At 56.8% G+C, this 17,500-nt stretch overlaps 1 protein-coding gene and 2 non-coding genes across 4 annotated transcripts in view; 2 read left to right on the top strand and 1 right to left on the bottom strand.

Annotated features, from left to right (window-relative positions):
- Nucleotides 1–8,817: 8,817 nt before the first annotated feature.
- On the top strand, nt 8,818–10,632 carry LOC142791026 (small subunit ribosomal RNA). Its single transcript, XR_012889948.1, has one exon. It is a non-coding gene; the product is annotated as a small subunit ribosomal RNA (ribosomal RNA).
- Nucleotides 10,633–12,351: 1,719 nt separating this feature from the next.
- Nucleotides 12,352–12,504, top strand: LOC142791000 (5.8S ribosomal RNA). Its single transcript, XR_012889924.1, has one exon. It is a non-coding gene; the product is annotated as a 5.8S ribosomal RNA (ribosomal RNA).
- Nucleotides 12,505–14,906: 2,402 nt separating this feature from the next.
- The window catches only part of LOC119163105 (DNA transposase THAP9), a 4,168-nt gene continuing 1,574 nt past the window's right edge, over nt 14,907–17,500 (bottom strand). Inside the window, exons 4-10 of one of the 2 annotated variants that reach the window (XM_075885395.1) lie at nt 17,258–17,500; nt 17,042–17,181; nt 16,811–16,963; nt 16,520–16,696; nt 16,244–16,450; nt 15,987–16,184; nt 14,907–15,538 (exon numbers count right to left, since the gene is read on the bottom strand). The exon at nt 17,258–17,500 is cut by the window's right edge and continues 90 nt beyond it. In XM_075885395.1, the coding sequence (XP_075741510.1) occupies nt 15,005–15,538; nt 15,987–16,184; nt 16,244–16,450; nt 16,520–16,696; nt 16,811–16,963; nt 17,042–17,181; nt 17,258–17,500 (1,652 nt within the window). In that variant the 3' untranslated portion in view covers nt 14,907–15,004. Of the gene's footprint in view, nt 15,539–15,986; nt 16,185–16,243; nt 16,697–16,810; nt 16,964–17,041; nt 17,182–17,257 lie in introns of both variants that reach the window. The other variant, XM_075885394.1, reaches the window with a different exon arrangement.

The following is a 17,500-nucleotide window of genomic DNA, read 5'->3' as shown; positions in this document are numbered from 1 at the left end:
GAGGTGCCTGAGAGAAACGCATGCGACTGCCGTGCTTTGCGGCATAGCACCGTGCGCAAAAACGGTGCGCATGCAAGAGGTGTCAGAGCTAGCGAACTTTTGCCACGAGCAACAGGTCACTAAAAGCCTATAGATGACGGTGTTGGAGGAAAAGAAAAATATCGAGAAAGCACTGCGGTGTGCCGTGCGTAGGGACGGGCGCGCGTGCCACATGCCGCCGAAATATGGGTGTCGGAGAAAACAGAGTGCCGCGCGTAACGAGGGGCGCGCGTGTTACAGAGAGATATGCCCAAACGCATGAAAGTGTACGCAGGTGTCCTAAGGCAGTTTTTTTTTTTTTCCTCATTTTGATGTCGCCCCGGCTGACGTGGTTTTCGTTTTTCCGTGCCGCCCCGGCTGACGCGGTTTTCGTTTTTCCGTGCCGCCCCGGCTGACGCAGTTTTTGCGCCGCCCCGGCTGACGCGGTTTTCGCGCCGCCCCGGCTGACGCGGTTCCGACTTTGCACTTTTTGGCTCACCCCGGCTGGCGGCCCACTCACTCGATCGCCAGGTCTGTTTGCCCCGGTGGTTCCACCGCCAGGCTTAAGCGCGAACTTTTTTTGTTTGTTTTCTTTTGATTAAGCGCAAGCTTTTTTCTTTGTTTTCTTTTGATTAAGCGCGGGCTTTTTTCTTTGTTTTTTTTGCATTCGCCCCGGCAGACGCGGTTTTTGCGCCGCCCCGGCTGACGCGGTTTTTGCCGCCCCGGCTGACGCAGTTCGGACTTAGCACTTTTCGGCTGTGCCTGGCTGGCGGCCCACTCACTCGATCGCCATGTCTGTTTGCCACAGTTTTCCCGGTGGTGCCGCACCCGGGCTCGCCCCGGCTGACGCGGTTTCGTGCCGCCCCGGCAGACGCGGTTTTCGCGCCGCCCCGGCTGACGCGGTTTCGTGCCGCCCCGGCAGACGCGGTTTTTTGCCGCCCCGGCTGACGCAGTTCGGACTTGGCACTTTTTGGCTGAGCCTTGCTGGCGGCCCACTCACTCGATCGCCATGTCTGTTTGCCACAGTTTTCCCGGTGGTGCCGCACCCGGGCTCGCCCCGGCAGACGCGTTTTTTTTTCTTTCGCCCCGGCTGACGCAGTTTTCGCGCCGCCCCGGCAGACGCGGTTTTCGCGCCGCCCCGGCAGACGCGGTTTTTTGCGCCGCCCCGGCTGACGCAGTTCGGACTTGGCACTTTTTGGCTGAGCCTGGCTGGCGGCCCACTCACTCGATCGCCATGTCTGTTTGCCACAGTTTTCCCGGTGGTGCCGCACCCGGGCTCGCCCCGGCTGACGCAGTTTTCGCGCCGCCCCGGCTGACGCGGTTTCGTGCCGCCCCGGCAGACGCGGTTTTTTGCGCCGCCCCGGCTGACGCGGTTTTTTGCCGCCCCGGCTGACGCAGTTCGGACTTGGCACTTTTCGGCTGTGCCTGGCTGGCGGCCCACTCACTCGATCGCCATGTCTGTTTGCCACAGTTTTCCCGGTGGTGCCGCACCCGGGCTCGCCCCGGCAGACGCGTTTTTTTTTTTTCTTTCGCCCCGGCTGACGCAGTTTTCGCGCCGCCCCGGCTGACGCGGTTTCGTGCCGCCCCGGCAGACGCGGTTTTTTGCGCCGCCCCGGCTGACGCGGTTTTTGCCGCCCCGGCTGACGCAGTTCGGACTTAGCACTTTTTGGCTGAGCCTGGCTGGTGGCCCACTCACTCGATCGCCATGTCTGTTAGCCACAGTTTTCCCGGTGGTGCCGCACCCGGGCTCGCCCCGGCTGACGCAGTTTTCGCGCCGCCCCGGCTGACGCGGTTTCGTGCCGCCCCGGCAGACGCGGTTTTCGCGCCGCCCCGGCTGACGCGGTTTTTGCCGCCCCGGCTGACGCAGTTCGGACTTAGCACTTTTCGGCTGTGCCTGGCTGGCGGCCCACTCACTCGATCGCCATGTCTGTTTGCCACAGTTTTCCCGGTGGTGCCGCACCCGGGCTCGCCCCGGCTGACGCAGTTTTCGCGCCGCCCCGGCTGACGCGGTTTCGTGCCGCCCCGGCAGACGCGGTTTTCGCGCCGCCCCGGCTGACGCGGTTTCGTGCCGCCCCGGCAGACGCGGTTTTTTGCCGCCCCAGCTGACGCAGTTCGGACTTAGCACTTTTTGGCTGAGCCTTGCTGGCGGCCCACTCACTCGATCGCCATGTCTGTTTGCCACAGTTTTCCCGGTGGTGCCGCACCCGGGCTCGCCCCGGCAGACGCGTTTTTTTTTTCTTTCGCCCCGGCTGACGCAGTTTTCGCGCCGCCCCGGCAGACGCGGTTTTCGCGCCGCCCCGGCAGACGCGGTTTTTTGCGCCGCCCCGGCTGACGCGGTTTTTTGCCGCCCCGGCTGACGCAGTTCGGACTTGGCACTTTTTGGCTGAGCCTGGCTGGCGGCCCACTCACTCGATCGCCATGTCTGTTTGCCACAGTTTTCCCGGTGGTGCCGCACCCGGGCTCGCCCCGGCTGACGCAGTTTTCGCGCCGCCCCGGCTGACGCGGTTTCGTGCCGCCCCGGCAGACGCGGTTTTTTGCGCCGCCCCGGCTGACGCGGTTTTTTGCCGCCCCGGCTGACACGGTTCGGACTTTGCACTTTTCGGCTGTGCCTGGCTGGCGGCCCACTCACTCGATCGCCATGTCTGTTTGCCACAGTTTTCCCGGTGGTGCCGCACCCGGGCTCGCCCCGGCAGACGCGTTTTTTTTTTTTTCTTTCGCCCCGGCTGACGCAGTTTTCGCGCCGCCCCGGCTGACGCGGTTTCGTGCCGCCCCGGCAGACGCGGTTTTTTGCGCCGCCCCGGCTGACGTGGTTTTTGCCGCCCCGGCTGACGCAGTTCGGACTTTGCACTTTTTGGCTGAGCCTGGCTGGCGGCCCACTCACTCGATCGCCATGTCTGTTTGCCACAGTTTTCCCTGTGGTGCCGCACCCGGGCTCGCCCCGGCAGACGCGTTTTTTTTTTTCCTTCGCCCCGGCAGACGTGGTTCCCCCCCCCCCCCTCCGTCTTTCTTTTTGTTTTTTTTTTTCGCCGCGGCTGAAGTGGATTTTTCGGTGCCTCGACGCCCCGGTAGTCGCGGTTTTTCCGTTTCCGCACGGCCCCGGCTGACGCTGCTCGGTCACAGTCGCCTTTTGTGGTGATTGCAGACTTCTTGAGCGCGGGTGTTTTTTTTTTTTGTTGTTGTTGTTGTTTTATTACGCATTCGCTCCAGCAGACGCTGTTTAGACTTTTTGTTTCCTCTTTTATCCTGCGACGAGGTGACGAGGTTTATTCGGTGCCCCGCCGCCCCGGCTGAAGTGATTTTTCCTGTCCCGTGCCGCCCCGGCTGACGCGGTTGGGACTTCGCGTTTGTTCGGCCGCCACGGGTTTTGGCGCACTCGCTCGGTTGCTTGTTGTTGCCACTTGTTGCGAACCCAGGTTTCTTGAGCGAGCGCGGGCGTTTTTTCTTCCTTTCTTTCTTTGTTCTATGTGTTAGCGAATCGGCCTTTAATATCACACGAGGACTCACAACCAACAATTTTCAGTTTGAAGTGTAAAAAATCTGCAGGTGTTGACGTAACTGACTTGCCCCGTACCCTTGAGTACATCCATGAAGTTCTCGTAGTACTACTAAATCGCATTATTCCAAGTGGAGAAATTCCCATAAACTTGCAAACCTCTACACGAAAATCGGTGCGCGTGATAAAGTTGAAAATTATCGTCCGATATCAAATGTGCCTTCTATAACACAAATTCTAGGAAAAAAAAAAAAAAACACTTGTTCGCCGTTTTCTGCGCCGTGACTGGCAGCACTCCGGCGAAGCGAAACGGGGTCGATTCGAGCACGATATCGGCGTCTTTCGACGTGCTCGCCGGCGACCGTCGCACGAGTACGTCGCACGAGCGCGTCTGCCGGGGCGCCGTTTGCGAAGCCGACGCAAAAGTGGGAACCGCCGCTCGGATGATCGCCGCTTTCGGCAGAGTGAGTGTTGGCACTCCGGGGAAGCGAAACAGCGTGAATGCGCCCACGAAATCGGCGTATTTTGAAGTGCCCGCCGGCGACCGTCGCACGAGTACGGTAAACCGCGTCAGCCGGGGCGTAGTTCGGGACGCCGACGAAAAAGTGGGAAGCGCAACTCGGATCTTCGCCGTTTTTGCAGGAGTGAGTGGCGGCCCTCCTGCGAGACCAAGAAGCATCGATTCGTGCACGAATTCGGCGCCTTTCGACGTGATCGCCGGCGACCGTCGCTCGAGTAGGGCAAACCGCGTCTGCCGGGGCGGGCTTCGGGACGCCGATGCGAAAGTGGGAAACGCTGCTCGGATGTTCGCCGTTTTTGGCCGAGTGAGTGCTGGCACACGGGCGAAGCCAAACGGGGCCGATTACGGCACGATATCGGCGTCTTTCGACGTGCCCGCCGGCGACCGTCGCACGAGTACGGTAAACCGCGTCAGCCCGGGCGGAGTTCGGGACGCCGATGCGAAAGTGGAGAACGCCGCTCGGATCTTCGCCGTTTTTGGAGGAGTGAGTGGCGGCACTCCGGAGAAGCCAAGGAGCGCCAATTAGCGCACGATATCGGCGTCTTTCGACGCGCTCGCCGGCGACCGTCGCACGAGTAGGGCAAACCGCGTCTGCCGGGGCGGGGTTTACGACGCCGACGCAAAAGTGGGAACCGCCGCTCGGATGTTGGCCGTTTTTGGCAGAGTGAGTGCTGGCACTCCGGCGACGCGAAAGAGCGCGAATGCGCCCACGAAAGTGGCGTATTTGGACGTGCGTGACGGCGACCGCTGCAGGAGTACGAAAAACCACGTCAGCCGGGGCGAGCGACACACGGCGGTCTGGGTGCTTATCGCTGCTATTATAGGGGCACCCCGGCAGACGCAGAAAAAAAAAAAAAATTTTCGACCTTCTTTTTTGCTGGTCGAGCTCGGGTAACCCAGGTCGCAATGGGAGCCGCGCACGAAAGCGGCGTCGCGAGACGCGTTCGCGGTCGCTAGTCGCACGAGCTCGGCAACCGCGTCAGCCGGCGCGGAGTTCGGGATGCCGACGGCTAAGTGGGTACCGCTGCTCGGATGTTCGCCGTTTTTGGCCGAGTGAGTGCTGGCACTCCGGTGAAGCCAAGGAGCGCCAATTCGTGCACGATATCGGCGTCTTTCGACGTGCCCGCCGGCCACCGCCGCACGAGTACGGCAAACCGCGTCTGCCGGGGCGGGGTTCGCGACGCGTACGCAATAGTGGGAACCGTCGCTCGGATGTTCGTCGTCTTTGGCCGAGCGAGTGCTGGCACTCCGGCGAAGCGAAACGGGGCCGATTCGGGCACGATATCGGCGTATTTCGACGTGCTCGCCGGCGACCGTCGCACGAGTACGGCAAAGCGCGTCTGCCGGGGCGAGGTTTGCGACGCCGACGAAAAAGTGGGAAGCGCCGCTCGGATCTTCGCCGTTTTTGCAGGAGTGAGTGGCGGCCCTCCTGCGAGACCAAGAAGCATCGACTCGCGCACGATATCGGTGTCTTTCGACGTGCCCGCCGGCCACCGCCGCACGAGTACGGCAAACCGCGTATGCCGGGGCGGGGTTGGCGACGCCGACGCAAAAGTGGGAACCGCCACTAGGATGTTCGCCGTTTTTGGCAGAGTGAGTGCTGGCACTCCGGCGAAGCGAAAGAGCGCGAATGCGCCCACGAAAGTGGCGTGTTTGGACGTGCTTGACGACGACCACCGCAGGAAAACGAAAAACCACGTCAGCCGGGGCGAGCGACCCATGGCGGTCTGGGTGCTTATCGCTGCTATTATAGGGGCACCCCGGCAGACGCAAAAAAAAAAAAAAAATTTTTTTCGACATTCTTTTTTGCTCGTCGACCTCGGGTGACCCAGGTCGCAGTGGGAGCCGCGCACGAAAGCGGCGTCGCGAGACGGCTTCGCGGTCGCTAGTCGCACGAGCTCGGCAACCGCGTCTGCCGGGGCGGAGTTCGGGACGCCGACGGCTAAGTGGGAACCGCCGCTCGGATGTTCGCCGTTTGTGGCCGAGTGAGTGCTGGCACTCCGGCGAAGCCAAACGGGGCCGATTCCGGCACGATATCGGCGTCTTTCTACGTGCTCGCCGGCGACCGTCGCACGAGTACGGCAAAGTGCGTCTGCCGGGGCGGGGTTTGCGACGCGTACGCAATAGTGAGAACCGTCGCTCGGATGTTCGTCGTCTTTCGCCGAGCCAGTGCTGGCAATCCGGCGAAGCCGAACGGAGCCGATTCGGGCACGATATCGGCGTCTTTCCACGTGCTCGCCGGCGACCGTCGCACGAGTACGGTAAACCGCGTCAGCCGGGGCGGAGTTCGGGACGCCGATGCGAAAGTGGGAAGCGCCGCTCGGATCTTCGCCGTTTTTGGAGGAGTCAGTGGCGGCACTCCGGTGAAGCCAAGGTGCGCCAATTCGCGCACGATATCGGCGTCTTTCGACGTGCCCGCCGGCCACCGTCGCACGAGTACGGCAAACCTCGTCTGCCGGGGCGGGGTTTGCGACGCCGACGCAAAAGTGGGAACCGCCGCTCGGATGTTCGCCGTTTTTGGCAGAGTGAGTGCTGGCACTCCGGCGAAGCGAAAGAGCGCGAATGCGCCCACGAAAGTGGCGTGTTTGGACGTGCTTGACGACGACCACCGCAGGAAAACGAAAAACCACGTCAGCCGGGGCGAGCGACCCATGGCGGTCTGGGTGCTTATCGCTGCTATTATAGGGGCACCCCGGCAGACGCAAAAAAAAAAAAAAATTTTTTTCGACATTCTTTTTTGCTCGTCGACCTCGGGTGACCCAGGTCGCAGTGGGAGCCGCGCACGAAAGCGGCGTCGCGAGACGGCTTCGCGGTCGCTAGTCGCACGAGCTCGGCAACCGCGTCTGCCGGGGCGGAGTTCGGGACGCCGACGGCTAAGTGGGAACCGCCGCTCGGATGTTCGCCGTTTGTGGCCGAGTGAGTGCTGGCACTCCGGCGAAGCCAAACGGGGCCGATTCCGGCACGATATCGGCGTCTTTCTACGTGCTCGCCGGCGACCGTCGCACGAGTACGGCAAAGTGCGTCTGCCGGGGCGGGGTTTGCGACGCGTACGCAATAGTGAGAACCGTCGCTCGGATGTTCGTCGTCTTTCGCCGAGCCAGTGCTGGCACTCCGGCGAAGCCGAACGGAGCCGATTCGGGCACGATATCGGCGTCTTTCCACGTGCTCGCCGGCGACCGTCGCACGAGTACGGTAAACCGCGTCAGCCGGGGCGGAGTTCGGGACGCCGATGCGAAAGTGGGAAGCGCCGCTCGGATCTTCGCCGTTTTTGGAGGAGTCAGTGGCGGCACTCCGGTGAAGCCAAGGTGCGCCAATTCGCGCACGATATCGGCGTCTTTCGACGTGCCCGCCGGCCACCGTCGCACGAGTACGGCAAACCTCGTCTGCCGGGGCGGGGTTTGCGACGCCGACGCAAAAGTGGGAACCGCCGCTCGGATGTTCGCCGTTTTTGGCAGAGTGAGTGCTGGCACTCCGGCGAAGCGAAAGAGCGTGAATGCGCCCACGAAAGTAGCGTATTTGGACGTGCTTGACGGCGACCGCCGCAGGAGTACGAAAAACCACGTCAGCCGGGGCGAGCGACCCACGGCGGTCTGGGTGCTTATCGCTGCTATTATAGGGGCACCCCGGCAGACGCAGAAAGAAAAAAAAAAATGGGGACATGGCGTGCGTCACCGTGCGGCTTCGCAGCGTTGCCGAAGTCGCCGAGCCCTTCGACTGAGCCGAACGGCGGACAGGGAACGTTGGTCGGCCGTTCTAACCTGTCGGTGCCACGCCGAGACGTCGTTAAGGAAAACCGCGTCGTGGGCCTCTACGACGCCGTCGAGTCGTTGTACGTTTGGTGTCCAGCGTGTCGGCGGCGAGTAGCGGACACGTCGTTCACGACTTCGGTCTTTCGCAGTCGACGCGAACTTGCGGAGAGTCGTGGTGCCTCACGTTTTCGGCAGAAACCGCGGCGGAATTTTCCCGTGCGTGCGCGCACGACCTCGGTGCTGTGCCGTCAGCGTAGTGTTGCACAAACTCGTGGCCTACCCAAGGTGCGGTACGTTTGCGGCCGTATCCTCGGTGGGAATTTCGTGAGTAGGGTCGCAAATTCTACGACCTCGGCGGGTTTGAGAGCGACGTAGACTTGTGGCACGCTCAACATGCCACACGTTTCGGGGCACACCCGCGGTGAAATTTTCTCGAGTACGCTCGTATTAGGGCCCAAGGAGGTCTGGGTACTTATCGCTGCTATTATGTGGGGGTTCTCGTGAGCGGCGTACGCGAAAGCGACCGGGTGTCTGATATGCGGCGGGCTTCGGCCTCGTCAAGCGTGTCCTCGGGTCTGCTCCAGGGGAATCCACGGCAGTCGTCTGCAGCCTCATCCGCTTGATGCGTTAGGGGCTGGTTGTCGGACGGTGCCGTTTTACCACGATATCGAGGTGTGTTCCGTGTCGTCCTCGGGCGATTCAGATGCGAAAGCGCCGAAGACGCGGGCGTGACCCGTCGTCTGGCGGCTTTGCAGTCTCGGCTCCGTTGCTAGTTCCGGCCGGTCCACCGACAGTGCAGCGGGCTTGGGCAACCCGCACGGCGCGACCGAGTCGATGCAACGAAAAAGAGCGAGCATGAACGTGCTTCTTGCCGCACGGCTCCCACTCGTCTTTCGGGAAGGTTGTGCCGTAGCGAGCTCGAACGCCGTCATCTCGGAGTGCAAAATAAGCGTGTTGGGGCGCCTGAAGGTGGCCTCCGCCGCACACAGACTGCGTCCGGCCCGCCGAGGGCGAGGACGGACGCGCAGTCGAACGATTACCTGGTTGATCCTGCCAGTAATCATATGCTTGTCTCAAAGATTAAGCCATGCATGTCTAAGTACATGCCGAAATAAGGCGAAACCGCGAATGGCTCATTAAATCAGTTATGGTTCCTTAGATCGTTTCTTCCTACTTGGATAACTGTGGCAATTCTAGAGCTAATACATGCAGTGAGCCTGGAGCCCTTTGGGTAACGGGTGCTTTTATTAGACCAAGATCGATCGGGTTTCGGCCCGTATTGTGTGGTGACTCTGGATAACTTTGTGCTGATCGCATGGCCACGAGCCGGCGACGTTTCTTTCAAGTGTCTGCCTTATCAACTTTCGATGGTAGGTTACTTGCTTACCATGGTTGTTACGGGTAACGGAGAATCAGGGTTCGATTCCGGAGAGGGAGCCTGAGAAACGGCTACCACATCCAAGGAAGGCAGCAGGCGCGCAAATTACCCACTCCCGGCACGGGGAGGTAGTGACGAAAAATAACAATACGGGACTCTTTTGAGGCCCCGTAATTGAAATGAGTACACTCTAAATCCTTTAACGAGGATCAATTGGAGGGCAAGTCTGGTGCCAGCAGCCGCGGTAATTCCAGCTCCAATAGCGTATACTAAAGCTGCTGCGGTTAAAAAGCTCGTAGTTGGATCTCAGTTCCAGACGAGTAGTGCATCTACCCGATGCGACGGCTCGGACTGAACATCATGCCGGTTCTTTCTTGGTGCACTTCATTGTGTGCCTCGAGATGGCCGGTGCTTTTACTTTGAAAAAATTAGAGTGCTCAACGCAGGCGAGTCGCCTGAATAAACTTGCATGGAATAATAGAACAAGACCTCGTTTCTGTTCTGTTGGTTTTTGGAATACGAGGTAATGATTAAGAGGGACGGACGGGGGCATTCGTATTGCGGCGCTAGAGGTGAAATTCTTGGACCGTCGCAAGACGAACTACTGCGAAAGCATTTGCCAAGAATGTTTTCATTGATCAAGAACGAAAGTCAGAGGTTCGAAGGCGATCAGATACCGCCCTAGTTCTGACCATAAACGATGCCAACCAGCGATCCGCCTGAGTTACTCAAATGACTCGGCGGGCAGCTTCCGGGAAACCAAAGTATTTGGGTTCCGGGGGAAGTATGGTTGCAAAGCTGAAACTTAAAGGAATTGACGGAAGGGCACCACCAGGAGTGGAGCCTGCGGCTTAATTTGACTCAACACGGGAAAACTTACCCGGCCCGGACACTGGGAGGATTGACAGATTGAGAGCTCTTTCTTGATTCGGTGGATGGTGGTGCATGGCCGTTCTTAGTTGGTGGAGCGATTTGTCTGGTTAATTCCGATAACGAACGAGACTCTAGCCTATTAAATAGGTGCGGGGTTCCCAGCACCTTACAACCTTCTTAGAGGGACAAGCGGCTCCTAGCCGCACGAAACAGAGCAATAACAGGTCTGTGATGCCCTTAGATGTCCGGGGCCGCACGCGCGCTACACTGAAGGAAGCAGCGTGTCTTTATCCCTGTCTGAAAAGACTGGGTAACCCGTGGAACTTCTTTCGTGATTGGGATAGGGGCTTGCAATTGTTCCCCTTGAACGAGGAATTCCCAGTAAGCGCGAGTCATAAGCTCGCGTTGATTACGTCCCTGCCCTTTGTACACACCGCCCGTCGCTACTACCGATTGAATGATTTAGTGAGGTCTTCGGACCGATGTCCGGCGCGGCCTTTCGGTTGCGCCGGTCTGTTGGAAAGATGACCAAACTTGATCATTTAGAGGAAGTAAAAGTCGTAACAAGGTTTCCGTAGGTGAACCTGCGGAAGGATCATTAACGGATTGTGAAGGGTGAGCGCCTCAGCTGCGTCTGCGCCCGACACTTTCTGCCGCTGACCCCGTTTGGACGCGGGGTCGGCTTTTCCCCACGGGGCTGCCTGAATGTGGAGCGGCACCCCGTGACAAATTGTTGCGCCCAGCGGACGCCAACACCGCGACCTTGGACGGTCGGCCAGGTGGCGGACGCGGGTACAAACGGCGCAACGCACTCATAGGTCGGCTTTCGACCCGCCACTGCACCGTGGCTCGAAGCGCTCGAAATGCGCGACCCGACCGCTGCGGGACCGCCTAGTACTGTAAACAGGAGCGGCGGAGCGCGAACGGCGAGTCGTGGTTACGTCGGTAGAAGGCGAGGCTGCGCGTTCCCGAAACGCCAGCCGAGTGCCCTCCCGACCGTTCGAGCGTGCAAGAACGAGACCCGACAATCGCGCGGCGACTGCCAAGTACGAGAGGAACGGCACAAGCGTCGGCGGTCGGTCAAGGAACTGGCGATGTGACGGGTCCGCTGTGCACCAGTGCATACCGTCCCGCCGTCCGCGGCAAGCGCCTCCGCGTCCTCGGGTGACGGAGGCTGCCGGTCGGTTCTTGCAGGCGAGGGATCTCGCTGGCACCGGTTCGCGTTGACGCGCGGCCGGTCATGGCACGGCGATGCGACGGCCGAGGTGCGCAGTACTCGATGGAGGAACCGCACGCTCCGATGACCGTCCCGCCCTCCGCGGCGTATGCGTACCGACCGTAATGGTTGCAGCAGCGCCGGCCGGCTTTTGAATTCGCCACACGAAACACGGTGCGAGATCGCGGTTAGGGGAGCGTCGACGTTGCCAGGCGTTTTGCTTGCTGCCGAGGGAAAGGCGGCACGGCCACGTCGCGCTCGTCGCGATTAGCGGGTCTGCGCGCTTTGGGAAGGTGCCGCAACGACTTGCCGAAAGAGGAAGCACGGAAGAACGAGGGACTTGGACGTCCCGACAATTGAACGCACTTGCGGCCAGGCCCTTGCTGGCTTCGTTCTTCCGCCTCGAGTAGGCTCGTACGCGGCTCCGGCGCCGAAAGTGGTCCTTGGCACCGACTTCGGTGGACGTGGGAAGTGCCGCGCAAGTACGGCGCGCCTGGCTCCACCTGTTGGCTAAAGTAGGCAGCCGGATCGGCATTTTGGTGTGCGGTGGCAAACCGTGGATGCGAAAAAAGCTTGTGCGATTTCGTGGAACAAAAAGCGGGGGTCCCCCTTTTTATGCGGAGGAGACCGACCCGCCCGCCGTGGTGAACCGCGACGCCACGGTAAAAACGGGAGAGGCTTGTCGATGGGACCGTGCATCCCGCGCTCCACGGAGGCCGGGAGGCGGCCGCCCGAGGAAATGTGTAGCCGTCGAGGCCCGCATCTGCGTGCACTCTTATCCAAATGGGTGTACCGCAGGCATTTTCTGGTTAGGCGGGCCAATGAGAGCGAGCACACAACGATACCTACGGGTCCGGCTTGGAGAACCGGCTTCGACGCCTCCCGAGTATTTATAGAGGGGTGGACCACGAAAGCACTCGCAAGTAGCGGAAGCGAAACGCCGTCCGAAACACACCGTTTGCTCGATTTGCGGCAGCCGAAAAAGGCGCGGCAGAGTTTTGGAGTCCAAGCGTGCGCTGAAAAGCGCCCTTCTTGGCCACTGTTTGGCCGAGTGCCAGAAACGTTTGGTTTTGACTGTACGGAATTGAACAAACACTTTTTCACGACTCTAAGCGGTGGATCACTCGGTTCTCGGGTCGATGAAGAACGCAGCCAGCTGCGAGACTTGGTGTGAATTGCAGGACACACTGAGCACTGATTCTTTGAACGCACATTGCGGCCTTGGGTCTTCCCTTGGCTTCGTCTGTCTGAGGGTCGGATCACATATCAAGAGAGCCTTCGGCGCACAAGGGAACGTGAGCCGTCGACTCGTTTTGACCGCGTCGGCAACACGGACAGCACGCTGAACACCTCACAGCGAGCGCCAACAGCGGCCACTCAAGGGCGAGACGGTGGCGACCGTCGTGCCAGAGCCCAACCGAAACGGGGGCGACCGACTGCATTGAGGATGTGGCACCTCGTTGAGACCGCCGCAGGACTTCGAGTCGGAAGGAAGCCTGCAGGGAAAGTGCGGTCGAGGTTGCGTACTCCTCTCTGCGACCGGGCGCGCAAGAGCTGCGAGAGCCACGGACGCGCAACTTTAACGCACGGTAAACACGAGGAGCGAAAGCCGGCCAGCAAAGCTTCTCCAGCCGTGCGCAAAGTGCGCGAGATCGCAGCCTTGCGTTGCGCTTGTTGCCCTCGAAGTAAGCAGGGTGTCCCGTAGACCGGGCGCTCGAACACGCTGCGGGGCCGTGCCTCCTCCAGGCTTTGCCGCGCGAACAGGGAACGTTCGCGCGCAAAGCGCAGGGAGGTGAGGAGGCTGCGCCCGACGTTTGCGGTTCGCTGCGTACGCGGTTGATGCGGAGAGCACGGCGCGACGACTTGCCGCGAAGCGGAAAAAGTCTCCCGCACGAGTTGGCGAAACGTTGGCGAAGCTTAAGGCGTTCTCGTCGTAGTCCGCCGTCGGTCTAAGTGCTTCGCAGTTCCCGTCCCGTTCAAAAAACTGGGCCACTCCAGTTGGGGCGGGGGCGACGCTACACGAGACGATGCCTCTCGCCAGGCTGCGTGGCTGCCCTTGCGGCGGCGGCGACTGGCCTCGGCGGTGTTTGGGCTTTCGACACGGTCGTTTATCACGCAACTGCTCGGACGACGCACGCGCGCAGCGGAATGCCGCTTGCCAGCCTTGTGAAGATGTGACCCTGTACAGGGTTGCGGGCGCACTTGGTAGGGCGTCGTACTCGGTTCGCGATGGGTTTACGAACGTGTCCCGTCACTTCCACGTCACACCGGTTGTGCGCCGCACGCGTGCAGCGGGGAAGCCGATTGCCAGCCTTGTGAAGAAGTGGCCCTGTACAGGGTTGCGGGCGCACTTGGTAGGGCGAGCGCACGCGGTCGTGCAGGAAGTTGATGGAAGCGAATGTATCCGCTGTCGACCTCAGATCAGGCGAGACAACCCGCTGAATTTAAGCATATCACCATGGTCCTTCAATACTTTTTTCTGGTCATGAAACTCCCGCGAAAGTTTCATATAGGGACACAAGTGGCCACCAGAGGCGCCACCGTAAACAGGAGGGCATCGATCGGCCGCGCTTGGCAGGGCTGTAGCGCGTTCGCGGAAGCGTTTCCCATCAAATACACTTCTTCAGATATTTTCCTTCTCCGTGTTATCGCTAACAAATCATAGCAGCTATTAGTATTGTCAAAGTGGTCCATGATGCGCGTTGTCAAATTGCCTAAGTCTTTGACTGCTGGCAATGTTTTAACTGAGTTCGTCTGTCAAGTGACGCGCATTCGTAGCGTTCCTAAATTTCTCGATTCCTGCATAGCCGCTTTTGGGGCTTAAACCGAACACTGTGACTGGTTCTAGATGACTGAAAGGTTAACATATTTTGCGCTAGAGATTGCGGAGCAGCCGTGCTCTGGCTGCACGTAACGTTCATTTTCGGAATAACTATCACTTTATTCCATATGGCATCACGAAGCAGCCAATAGAAGTTCGCGTGCCAATAAACAAATCTGTGTATCAGGGTGACTTGACATTAATAGCCTTGAAGTACCTCTTGAGGGATATCGTTAGTGAAACATAGCTGAAAAATTAAAAGCTCAGAATGAGACACCACAAGACAGAGAGGGATGCTCAAGTTGTGCTCTTTTCTTTTTTTTCTTTGATGTCATAATTAGCGCCCCTGATTTTAAAGATTAAAAAATGAGATGAAACTGTTGTGAGCTGCTAGATATAGGCACTACGTGCTATTTCGAAGCGAGAGCTTTTGTTTTTACGCATGCAGATTTGATAACGCAGCCGAGTTTTGATATACGCGGCTTTTTTTTTATCCATTCCCATGTACTCTCCCAATGACCACGACTTCTAAGTCCGCGTTCTAATTAGCCACCCTGTTCCTTCTACGCGCACATAGAAATCAACCAGGATCTTCCTTCAACCCAGTTATTCAGTTTAAACGAATCAGTTGTACATGAAACTGCATTGCTCTTTTTGAATATTTCTAGAGATTTTCTTTATGCACTTAGATATCTCTTTCAATCCAACTTGAGCTTTTTATGTGCGAGATATTTCTGCCTAACGAAAGCAAATCTGTGTGCCACTTACCTAGCAGGGGGTAACATTTTGAATTTGGCAACTACGCTACGCGGCAATCGTCGAGAATTCGAAACTGCCATGAGCACAGGCACATAGTTTATTCAAATCTGCGTTTCAAAACTGTGGATGAAAGTTGGGAGACGGAGTGGATGACACAACAAAAATCATTGAAAAAATTTATGTCCCTGGTTTCCTCCCTCCTTTGGCCGGGCAGGATAAACGACGTCCGCCAGCACGAAACAGTTTGTTCTGCTCACGCGTAAAAAAATGCAGACGGCACTTAATAAAAAAGTGCACAACTTCTGCCGTAGTGCTCACGAAATGTGAGCCACAGCCAACACTGGCCGAAGAAGTGCGGTCGTCCAGCAGGATGTTCTCAACAATGTTCATGTAAACACTGGCACAGGCTATTTTGTCCACCGTGCACATTTCCACATGTTCTTCCACAATTTGCAAGAGCCGCAGTAATTTCTCCGATGGCACTTGCAAAAATCCTCTTGTCTTGATTTGAGTCAATGCAGTTGGCTCTCGGGAGTTGCTTCTGAGTGTTTGGAGGCAGTCCTTGCAGCTTATTTTAGCAAACTTTTTTGCTACATACCCACCAAGGTAATCCAAAATACAGTCCCTCGTTGACTCGGGATGAATCATGTCTTGCATGCATTCAGCAGGCTCCAGCAGTATATCGTCAAAAAGAACTGCCAAGGTATCAATCTGAAACATATTTTGCGTTATCACAATGGCCAGAGTGAGAAATTTGTAAAGTAAAATATAAAAATGCAGAATAAAACTTCTAGGCGCTTAAGCAAAAAAAAAAAAAAAAAAAAAAAAATTTTTTTTTTTTTTTTTTTTTGCTTAAGCAAGTGATCTTATCTTCTTTCTAATATATATATGTGTGTCGTAGTAGTAATAAATCAGTTGAAAGTCTGCGCTCGTCCTCGTCTCTTATGTTAGTTGTCTGAAGTTTTACGCGCCTAGAAGTTTTATATGGATTACCAACTAGCCCAATCCCACACTTTACTTAAGCAGAATAAAAGTCTGTTCTATATCATACGACCAGACGTGCATGTCATTAGCATCAAAAAGCTAGACGACATTCAGCACGTTTACGATGCACAAACACCCTACAAGCAGCATTGGTGGGTGCTATTCAAATGTTTACCTGATTAACAGTAGGCTCTTTATGTTGAAAGAGATCCTGCATTTTCAAGAGGAGACGCGGACCATCCCCTTCAACCGAGGCTCTCTGTGGAGGACGGATCAAGTTGTTCACCGAGAGCAACCGGTAAATGAACAAAAATTGCTGAACAGTTGGCTGTCCCCCTGCTCCAGCGACATGTCTTGCGATGCCAAAAAATCTCTGAAAAATATAAAAGTGTGAAGAAAACGTCTTCAACGAGCAAAAACGTTTAAATGTACCTCGAGGTGGTCTTGTCCAAAGTTGCCAACTAAAACATAGCGAAAGCCACAATTCAGCAGCTTTTCAACAAGCGTCACTGTGCTGTGCAAAGTCATTCTCAAAGCATTGCATGTTGGCTTGCTGAGAAAGAAGAGTTGCTTTTGCTTTGGTAAACTCTGGTTGTAAGTGTGCCACCTGTCAAGCCATTCGATGTTCTCCTTCAGCGTCTGAAAAACAATCTGATTTAAGTGGAACTTCAAAGGATGTGACAGTAGGTTTGAAATATTAGGGCTTACAGAAATGTGTTCCGCTTCATTGTACTGCACATCTTGTGGCCTTTTAGAATTGAAGCAGTCGAATAGACTATTCATTCGCCTCGCAAAATCCGAAGTTGCTTTGGAGCCACGAAGTTTCACACATTCTTCTCTACTGCGATAGAAGTCCATTGCTGAAGCAGTGCTTTCACTGAAGAGCTGAAATGTTTTAGAGAAGTTATATGGCAGAGTGTTGTATTCTGATGAAGCAACACCACTTTTTGTTACACATACTGATTAATGACTCATGCTAGAGCAGCTGTTATGTCTTACCTGGACAGCAAGTCTCACACTCAGTTTTTGGAAAGCGTTGGGGCTGATGTGAGCTTTCGTAAGCTTTGGCACAGCCCGAAGTCCAGCTTGCTGCTCCTCGTAGTCCAGCAGAGCTTCAAAGTGGGAATGCTGTACTTCTTTGTCACCAGGCAACTGTTACATTTATAAAAAGGCTGTGAGACAAAGTTAGCCAGAGCACTGTGATGACTTATCTTAAACTGTTTTACGCACCAGGAACTTTCCGGCCTTCAAAAGGTTATTCCTGATGCACTTGAAGATGTGCGGCGGGTCAATTATAGCCTGAATGACTTTGGAGGAGTCACATGGATGCTCAAACGATGTTGATACTCTTGTGACATCACCACTGACACCTAAAAGAAAGGCATTTCTATTATTAAAATCACTTACTAAATACCTTGAAAATAAATAATGACTGCAAATATTTACCCAAGGAGTTCAGTGCTGATCGGTTCGAAGTTGAGTTATCGCAAGTGACTGCCTCCACAATGACGCCGGCATTCGATAGGAGTACAATGCACTGCAGGATCAGTTTGGCAACAGTGGATCCTGGTGCAGCCCCGGACGTGCAAAACGCTCCGACAGTCTGCGACCAGCCACCAAGGAATGGTCGGAAAAGGAACACCAACACGTGGTCCCCATCTTTCACTTGGTCAGTCGGCTTCGTGTGCT

Source organism: Rhipicephalus microplus, unplaced genomic scaffold (assembly GCF_043290135.1).
Source record: "Rhipicephalus microplus isolate Deutch F79 unplaced genomic scaffold, USDA_Rmic scaffold_135, whole genome shotgun sequence".
Lineage (NCBI taxonomy): Eukaryota > Metazoa > Arthropoda > Arachnida > Ixodida > Ixodidae > Rhipicephalus > Rhipicephalus microplus.
Note: the sequence above shows the minus strand (reverse complement) of the source record. Positions and strands in the feature narration are given on the sequence as shown.